We start from the raw sequence: 10,000 nt of genomic DNA, 5'->3' as shown, positions 1-10,000 counted from the left end.
TGCTTCCTCTGGTGCGTGACTTGTTTGTCGATGAGGCCTGTGGTGATGATAGGGAGGCAGAGATACGCAGAGTTCAGATCAGGCGCACTAGCTCCAAGACATACACAAATATCAACACACACGCACGCACACACACACACACACACACACCGTTCATAAAGGGAGGGTTAAGGTAGGCCTATTTATGGGTTGCCATGGTTGATTATGTGGTGAATAGGAGAGTGCAAGAGTACACTGGTACAAAATGCGCTGGTACAAAATGAACAAGGTTGTTCCCCAGTGAAACGGCCGAAAGATGTTTGCTTCCAGCAAACAGAACAAGCCACCATCCAGGCTGGAAATATTGATTTCAAACGATCCTCAAAAAAAGGTAGTTCCCTTTTAACATTTTTTCAGCATAAATAAATCAGCGTACAAATACGTGAATAAAACATGAATCAGTCTGTTGTTCTCCTTATGGATAAACAAGATGAAAGCATACTGATGGGAGTCCCCGTCTTCTGCAATCAATCGGCACCAGGACCCTATCACGGCCCAGAAGATCAGCAGATAGAGGAGACTCTATGATGGATGTGATGGAACACACTGCGCACAATGACCTCTGAGCAGCAGCTGATTCACACGCATCGACTGGCGACTGGCGACTGCGTAGCGACAGAAAGCATCGATCAAGAACCCTACTCTATTTCAAGCTTCCACCTTGAATTAGAAACAGGCCTCACGCTGAATATAGATAATAATACCCTTTTAAATAGCACTTTTCAAGACACCCAAAAGGCATCACTTTACAATGAGGGAGCATTAATGAACCTGTCATTAATCATTAAATAATGCAGTGTTAAGCATTGATATATACTATAGCATCATGTTAGGGTTTGAGTTAGGGTTAGGGGTTGTGGGTAAGGGTAAGGGTTTGCCCCAACGATAATAAATAATGTATAAATGCATAACTTTTGGTAAATGATTACTACACCATACGTTAACTGTTAATTAGCTGTTAGTTCAAGTTTATTAGTGCAATAAAGTGTTACCAGCGCTTTTACTAGGTGAGTGAATGTGTGTGTGTGTGTGTGTGTGTGTGTGTGTGTGTGTGTGTGTGTGTGTGTGTGTGTGTGTGTGTGTGTGGAAGGGATATGACAACCCATCTACGACCATGAACATTTGTGTTTAATCAACACTTTCGACGGAACACTTTGGTTGACTCTTTCGCACAATGTCGCCAAAAGAGGCAAAGACTCTCTCTCTCTCTCTCTCTCTCTCTCTCTCCCCCTCTCCCCCTCTGTCTCGTCATAATGGCAGGGAGGTAATTACCTGAACGCCTCGATCAGCCTCTCCACCTTCTGAGCTTCGCCCTGGACGCGGATGTGAGCCTGGAACTTCCGTAGAGCCTCATCCAGCTCCATGCCAGAGAAGTCCATCTCATCCACCACACAGCTGGATCAGATCCCGAGGGAGGGAGGGAGGGAGGGAGGGAGGGAGGGGGAGAGGGAGTGGGAGAAGGGGGGAGCGATAGAGTTATAGAAAGTTGGAGAGGACATGGTGAGGATGGAAAATAGGATAAAGAGACAGGGAGGGGGGAAGGAGGAAGGGAGAGAGGAAGGGAGGGAGGGATAGAGAGAGTGAGAGAAACAAGAGGGAAGGAGAAGGAGATAGGATAGAAGGATAGAAGTAGGAGAGGAATAGAGAGGATAGAGGATAGGATAAAGACATGGAAGGAGGTTTTCAGTAAGAAATAAATAAAGCAAGACAGAGAGAAAAGATACATTTAGAAGAGTATGCATTCAAAGTGAATTACACTGGGAACACATTTCATCATGACTATTTAAAAACCATGTACATTGACCGATATTATCAGAAATGATGTATCAGTATATAATTAAAATAAATAATAATTCACTTCACATTTTCAGACGCATGCACACACAAACAAACAAACACACACACACACACTCACAAAAGCACACACGCACAAACACACGCACACACACAATGCCTTCATGCAGAAAGGACTCCAATTAATCGACAACCTCCCCTTAATGACTTCAATTAAAAAAAATAAGGGAATGATTCACTTAGATAGGACTTGGCAGTTTTGAGAGTCTTCTCTCGACGATAATGAACCGTCACCTCAGGTCACAAACTGTATATATATATATATATATATATATATATATATGGGAGTACTGATGTATTTTGCACACTTCCTTCATAGAACAGAGTCCTTTTATATATTGTTCGCTTGCTCCTAATCTTGGATCCAGCAGTCCTGCTATCTTATAGCAGAGCTTCTGGGGCGAGACGACACAGAGCCGAGCTTAGCCTAGTTTAGTCTAGCCTAGCCTAGACTAGCCTAGTCTAGCCGAGCCTAGCCTAATCTAGTCTAGCCTAGCCTAGCTAGGCAAAATTGTCTTTTTCGTTTAAGAAACATTCTACAGAAGAGAAACATATTTGCTTGTCTTTCAGAAGGGAATTATTACAAGAATTACATTTACATTTTTTACAAAATGTTGGTGTCTTGACAGGAGAAAAGTTCAATGAAATACAATACACACATTTATTTTGTTTAATTACAGAGTATGCAGAAACAACCACATTCATGCAGAGCAATGTTATTATGGAAAGTACAACACAAGCAAAGGAAATGAGCGTTAATTCTTTTTTGAGAAAGTACGACTTACTCCACCGTTGTGTCCTCATATCGTAAAGAGAACGAATAAATAAGTTACGCCCTTCTGTTTCATACTGCTGCTGTGTTTATTCTTAGCTAAGTAACATAATTTGCGGGGAGTACGTTAACTGGAACAACGTCAATTTTTAACGGCTCTTTATATCGTGCTGCAGAATTGGAGTCCAAGAAAACCCCAAGTTATATCGGAGGTCCCGTTATGTCGCCGTTATGGCTACGGTAAAGTGTCTTTCGCTACACTCCTCCATGAGCAGGAAACAACAAAGCCCTTGGCCTCCATTGTTGGCTGCTACCTCGACTCTGAACACTGTTTCTTTATTAAAACAACATTCTGAATACGCTGTCTCACGGCCAGTATTGTCTCACTGTGTACTGGCGTTGGCTTCGGTATTAAGACAGGCTTTTACTGCCTCGTGTTACCAGCAGACCCACGGTTGAACACAGTTGGTTGTGTCTACACTAAGAGCCGCCCCTTAACTCAGCACAACGGCGAGCTTGGCAGGGGAACAAAGCCATCTGCCAGCGACGCATGGCTTAAGACTGCAGGCTCGTGAGGCCGGCAAACAGACAGGTGCGGAACTAACAACCAACAACAAAACAAGAACAAGAATAGAAAAAGGCTGCAGCACAAAAGGATGCCATATTGCGGTAATTACTGGCGGAAAACAGCCAGTTCTTCCCTCTGGTCAAATGGAGTAGGGTTTAAAGGTGCAGTAGGGGAGATTTAAGATGCTTTTATTTCAGCCATTACGAGTGTAAAACGCACTGTGAGAATATCTGTTTCTCGATCACTGCGCCTGCCTCTATATAATAATAATATATAGATAGAACAATCTATGTGAGACCATTTAGGTTTTAGTCCGCTCCCGGCCCTTTTGTGCCCAATCAGGGCATCTCTTTCTGGATTGGTTCAGGGATCCATGTTAACACTTTAAATCCCATTCTCCAAACAGCGTTATCATACAAATGGCGGAGATACGTAGGGAGGGAGAGAGGCGGTTTTTGGGTTGTTTCTGGGTTGTTTCTCTCTTCTGCTGTATCTGGATCATACCTACAATAGCTCTAAGCCCTGGTACGGTAGCTCTAAGCCCTGGTACGGTAGCTCTAAGCCCAGGTACGGTAGCTCTAAGCCCTGGTACGGTAGCTCTAAGCCCTGGTAGGGTAGCTCTAAGCCCTGGTACGGTAGCTCAAAGCCCTGGTACGGTAGCTCTAAGCCCTGGTACGGTAGCTCTAAGCCCAGGTACGGTAGCTCTAAGCCCTGGTACGGTAGCTTTAAGCCCTGGTACGGTAGCTCTAAGCCCTGGTACGGTAGCTCTAAGCCCTGGTACGGTAGCTCTAAGCCCTGGTACGGTAGCTCTAAACCCTGGTACGGTAGCTCTAAGCCCTGGTACGGTAGCTCTTAGCCCAGGCTGAATAACAGCCTCTCTGAGGCCCGGGTCTTCCAGTAGTGTGGGGCTCAGCTGACCCCTAGTGTTTTAACGTGCGTTATTTATGCTGGAGATTGATGCTTTGTAGAGTGGATTTAGAAGAAGAGCAAGGTAACGCAGTCAACGCACTGCCCCCACACACACATACTCACTCACAGACACGCATGCAGAGGCACGCACAGACAGAAACACCCACACAAAAAATGGTCAAACACACACCCACAGACACGCATGCACACCCACACACATTCATACACACCATGTACACATTCCCACACACACACACACACAGTGTTTTCCATCATTTCTCCTGTGACCACACTGTGTTTGAGTGCACCTGGGTTGCGTCTATTTGTTATTTATTCCTGTGCTCCCACATCACTGCCACTACAATGGGTTAGGCTATTTCTGTTGCTAATACGCTTGAGCAATATTGAGGGGGAATTTTTTAATATTTATATATATATACAGCGCGCCTGTAGTGAATAATCCAAATAGGAGAGTGCAGCGTGACCATCTTAAAAGCATATTCCTGTTCCACTGTCTGTATCGAGAGAGAGAGAGAGAGAGAGAGAGAGAGAGAGAGAGAGAGAGAGAGAGAGAGAGAGAGAGAGAGAGAGAGAGAGAGAGAGAGAGAGAGAGAGAGAGAGGAAGTGTGCTGCTGTGTGTGTGTGTGTGTGTGTGTGTGTGTGTGTGTGTGTGTGTGTGTGTGTGTGTGTGTGTGTGTGTGTGTGTGTGTGTGTGTGTGTGTGTGTGTGTGGGGGGTGACCTTGCAAGGACTTTTCTCTTCAGAAAGATAACATATCTATTTCTAATTACAAAGACTATATGAATGTATCTTTTATTCAAATGAATACCAATAGATTAAGGCCTATTCTAAAGCAGGTAGCGATGAGCAGAGGGTAGTAACGTTTAAAAGTACCGATACAGATGTTTAAAGATAACAACCATGAAATTTAAAGGAAAACAGAAAAGATAGACGCAAAGAATGATGGAAATGAATATTCACGTTTAATAAACTATAAAGAGAACCCCCATTCTGGACCAAATGATTGAAGAAATGTTTGTAACAACACACACATGTTTTTATTATTTGATCCTGTTAGGTTGAAGTACACTAGGACAAAGTAATGAAGAAGAAGTCCTTTTTGTCTATCTCTGAGTTCAAAACCACAGCTTGTAACGCATTGGTCAGCGGTTTTTCCCAAAATAGATTCAAACTACATAAAGCAAAAGTTCTTATGAAGTTATTTTGTAGAAATGTGCTTGTCTGTGCGTGTGTGCGGTCGTGCTTGTGTGTGTGTGTGTGTTTGTGCATGCATGTGTGAGTATGTGAGTGTGCGATTGTGTGTGTGTGTGTGTGTGTCTGTGTGTGTGTGTGTGTGTGTGTGTGTGTGTGTGTGTGTGTGTGTGTGTGTGTGTGTGTGTGTGTGTGTGTGTGTTTGTGTGTATTAATAACCCTTGGCGCAGGTGTGTGCTGTGACTCAGTTCTCCTGAGAGAGATTGAGGCTTTAGTTTAAAAACTTTCTGGCGGTCTTCACAATAAAAGCCCTGACACATGCCAACGCTTTTATTCTCCTAACGTCATCTCATAAAGGGCTAACTGACCCCAGATTCAGTCTGTTAACACGACCAGGAAGACGTCTTTGCTGTATTGTCCCCATATATTACATTTGGGCCCTTCACTACAGTTAATGCAATGGATCCTCCATTCCTAGTTTTTCTTCTCAAACTTCAACCCCCAACATTTCCCCAAAGCCTCGAAGACATTTGAGCTAGCTGGTTGGTGGTGTGGACCAGATCTAATTAAAAGATGGCTGCATAGGACTCAAACCGCAGAGAAATGCCCGAGGTTACGGTGCTTGCTGCTCCGCAGGGCTGGCCAGCAGCCTATGCTACGCTGGCGACAGCATGGGAATCCAAACCGGGGACAACATGTTTGAAAGACGTTTTTTAAGGTTGGTTTCAGTTCAATTCTCTTCGGCGGTTCGGTTCAGGGTGCATGACGGCACAAACAGGCAGAAGGAGAGAGGAGGGTTCCAGGTTGGCTTTCTAAATCTGCACTTGACAGGAAATCGCAAAAAGTTCAAAATGAGCTCCGACAACCAAAATATATTTGGTTCAGATTGTTATTGAATATTATAATGGAAATTATGTTAGTGACAGCATTGACTCGATTAATTGGTACGACAAAGATATTGTTGTTGGCTCCCAGTTTTTTTTGCGTAAAGCGAATGTATATCTTTATAAAAAGATGCATATGCACTTGCTTTATAGATTAGCAATACACTTCATCATGAACTTCAGCCAGTCAATTTGATCAATAAATGTTTTTTACATGGTTCAACCCTCACTCCACTGTAACGCCGAACATAGTTCAGATCTTTCAACCAACATGGGGTCATTAACAGTCTGGACTACTAACTACAGGTCAGTAACAGTTTCTGGACTACTCACTATAGGTCAGTAACAGTCTGGACTACTCACTACAGGTCAGTAACAGTCTGGACTACTAACTACAGGTCATTAACAGTCTGGACTACTAACTACAGGTCAGTAACAGTCTGGACTACTAACTACAGGTCATTAACAGTCTGGACTACTAACTACAGGTCAGTAACAGTCTGGACTACTAACTACAGGTCAGTATCACTCTGGACTACTAACTACAGGTCATTAACAGTCTGGACTACTAACTACAGGTCAGTAACAGTCTTGACTACTAACTACAGGTCAGTATCACTCTGGACTACTAACTACAGGTCAGTAACAGTATGGACTACTCACTACAGGTCAGTAACAGTCTGGACTACTAACTACAGGTCAGTAACAGTCTGGACTACTAACTACAGGTCAGTAACAGTATGGACTACTCACTCCAGGACGTCTCTGTTGAACGGCTTCTTGCTGTTGCCGAGGAACTCTCCGATCATCTGCCGGCTCAGCCCCTTCCTCTGCAACAGGAAGTGAGCCACGCCTATGGGTGTGTCCGGTATGAACCCCCGAGATATCAGGAACTGAAGGCCCTTGTCGGGGTTCCTGAGGACAGAGAGGAGAAGGAGAACGAGACCCAATGAGACATTCCCAATACAATAGTTGGGTTGTGACGTTATCCGAGAACCTCAGGTAAATTCATGATCGATCGAAAAGTACCAAGCTTTCATCTTGGAAGGTGCTTTCGGAGCTTCTGTTAGCATGACAGAAAGCCTTATGTACCACCAGACATTGTATCTGAAAAGTCAGGCTATGGGATCTAAATGCTAGTTGTGTTTTTAGAACCCCAAGATGGCCGCTTTGAGAATAAGGCCCATAAACTGCCTTCTGAAAGGATGTGAAGAATCCAGGGTCATATGTTTGGTCTTTAAAATGCTTGACCACAATAAACAGCCGGCGCTAAGTCCATTGGTTCTAGGACCCCGGTTCTGAGGGCCCCGGTTCTGAGGGCCCCAATTCTGAGGACCCTGGTTCTGAGGGCCCCGGTTCTGAGGGCCCCGGTTCTGAGGGCCCCGGTTCTGAGGACCCTGGTTCTGAGGGCCCCGGTTCTGAGGGCCCCGGTTCTGAGGGCCCCAGTTCTGATGGCCCCTTGCGGAGGGACGAGCGTCGCCAGAGAACCACTTTGTGATTCACAGGAACAGCCGACGACTTAACCTTGTTTTTCATTGTGGTCATTCAAAGATAAACCGTTAATAGCTTTGAAAGAACGAACCGTTAAAATGATGTAGTGCAGTAATAAGCAGAGGGGGGGAGGCTAGGAGTGTCTGGGGTTAGATTAGGACAAGTGGAGAGGGAGTTTGTAATATTAGTGCGCTACGTAAGTGGTCCCATCAGTTTTCATTCGTGGCGGGGTCTGAATCCCAAACACACACGCACACACACACTCGCACAGACACACACACACACACACACACACACAAAGCATAAGCACATCCCTCCCACTGTGGGAACACGAGCCCCCACGTTGTGATTCCCCAGAATCACAATTAGACATTTGGAAGTCAGTACAGTGGCGCTGGCACGTGTCTCCAGGACGCACTTCCCAGCAGCCACTTGGGGTCGAGATGCTCTGATCCGACCGAACGACAACGAGCTCTCGCTGTTGTGTTCATTAAAGACGGCGTATCGCCAGCAGCGTGCGCGCTGATGACGTACGGCGTAGTTCTCTCTCAGGTGAGTAGGATGGCTCAGTACTCTGGGAGGCATCGCCATCCGATCACTGATCTGATTAGAAGCAGAGCGCCCTCTTCATTAGGCCTATCTGCAGGCTGGATCAGACTCCCAGCAGTGTGTTACCCGTCGCTGTTGAAGTGCAGTGTTACGCCCGGGCATTCTGACTTGATGTTTTAATCACAGTTTTTATTACATTTTAAAGGACGATCCCAGTCTGAGTGATCAACCAATCGTAACCGCCTCTCCTGGCTTCACTGGAACACCCGTTACCGATATAATCAGTCAAAATCACTCTGTCATGCCGTAGAGCGTTTGGAGTGAAGGCATCTGCCACGATCACAGCTTCGTCTTTGTGATAAGAGTACTCACATGGGGATATTATGTTATGGTATGATTCCAAAAGACCCAGGTGCTGTATTTCAATTATTTACTATAGACCCACCCTGAATCGGCTGTACATCAGACAGTCACTGATCTCTCTCTCTCCCTCTCCCTCTCCCTCTCCCTCTCTCTCTCTCTCTCTCTCTCTCTCCCTCTCCCTCTCCCTCTCTCTCTCTCTCTCTCTCCCTCTCTCTCCCCCTCCCCATCCCTCCATCTCCCCGTCCCTCCCCCCCATCTCTCGCCTGACTAGGAGGAGGGGGGCTGACACTCGTGAGGAGGGGGGGGGAGGGGAGGAGAGGGAAGGGGAGGGAGGGGAGGTAGGGAGAGGAGGGAGGGATGTGAGGGGAGGAGAGGGGAGGGGAGGGAGGGATGGGAGGGGAGGTAGGGAGAGGAGGGAGGGATGGGAGGGGAGGAGAGGGGAGGGGAGGGAGGGATGGTAGGGAGAGGAGGGAGGGATGGGAGGGGAGGTAGGGAGAGGAGGGAGGGATGGGAGGGGAGGGAGGGAGAGGAGGGAGGGATGGGAGGGGAGAAGAGGGGAGGGGAGGGGAGGGGAGAGGGGGAGAGGGAAGGGGAGGGAGAGGAGGGAGGGATGGGAGGGGAGGGAGAGGAGGGAGGAGGGAGGGAGGGAGGGAGGAGGGGAGGGGAGGGAGTGAGTGTGGCCGAGGGAGAGGCAGTGGGCCCTGGAGTGGCGTTCTGGGCTGCGGCCGAGCAGATGTGTGTGAGACAAAGAGGCTCTCGGTGGGGCGGCAGCGGGCGCTATGGCGACCGCCTGCCGTGGGCACTATGGCGACCGTCTGCCAAGCGGCTGCTGGCAGACGTCAGTCAGTGGTGATTGTTGCTACACAAACAACAGAAGGGGGGGCACCCGGAGAGGGTGGGGGGGGACACAGGCACGAGGCGGAGAGGGACAGACGGGCCGACAGACGGACGGACAAGACGGAGGGACGTGCGTCGATCAGTGGTGGACGTGTTAGAATGAGAAACAGGCATGTTTACACGAACAGACACACACACACACACACACACACACACACACACACACACACACACACACGCTTGAGGACACAATGTCCCAATGAGTCACTGGATGAACAAATGGAGGAACGGTGAATGAATGAATGAGGTGCTGACAATGTAGCAAAGATGGCTGGCTACTTTAAATGATGCACTTCAACTCTCCCCCCAACACACACACAAACACACGCACACGCACGCACCCACACGCAAACACACACACACACACACACACCTGCATACACCTAGCATACCGTTTCTTTTTTTGGCACAGATATAACTTTTTTGCATCACCTTGGACTCTAGTTCCCCCCATCATAAATAT

General features: G+C 47.1%; 1 protein-coding gene across 1 annotated transcript in view; it reads right to left on the bottom strand.

Annotated features, from left to right (window-relative positions):
* Window positions 1-10,000, bottom strand: part of iqsec3a (IQ motif and Sec7 domain ArfGEF 3a) — a 93,260-nt gene that overhangs the window by 24,683 nt on the left and 58,577 nt on the right. Inside the window, exons 6-7 of the mRNA XM_030342404.1 lie at window positions 6,991-7,152; window positions 1,312-1,434 (exon numbers count right to left, since the gene is read on the bottom strand). Coding sequence (XP_030198264.1) covers window positions 1,312-1,434; window positions 6,991-7,152 — 285 coding nt within the window. The remainder of the gene's footprint in view (window positions 1-1,311; window positions 1,435-6,990; window positions 7,153-10,000) is intronic.

This window comes from Gadus morhua, chromosome 19 (genome assembly GCF_902167405.1).
Source record: "Gadus morhua chromosome 19, gadMor3.0, whole genome shotgun sequence".
Lineage (NCBI taxonomy): Eukaryota > Metazoa > Chordata > Actinopteri > Gadiformes > Gadidae > Gadus > Gadus morhua.
Note: the sequence above shows the minus strand (reverse complement) of the source record. Positions and strands in the feature narration are given on the sequence as shown.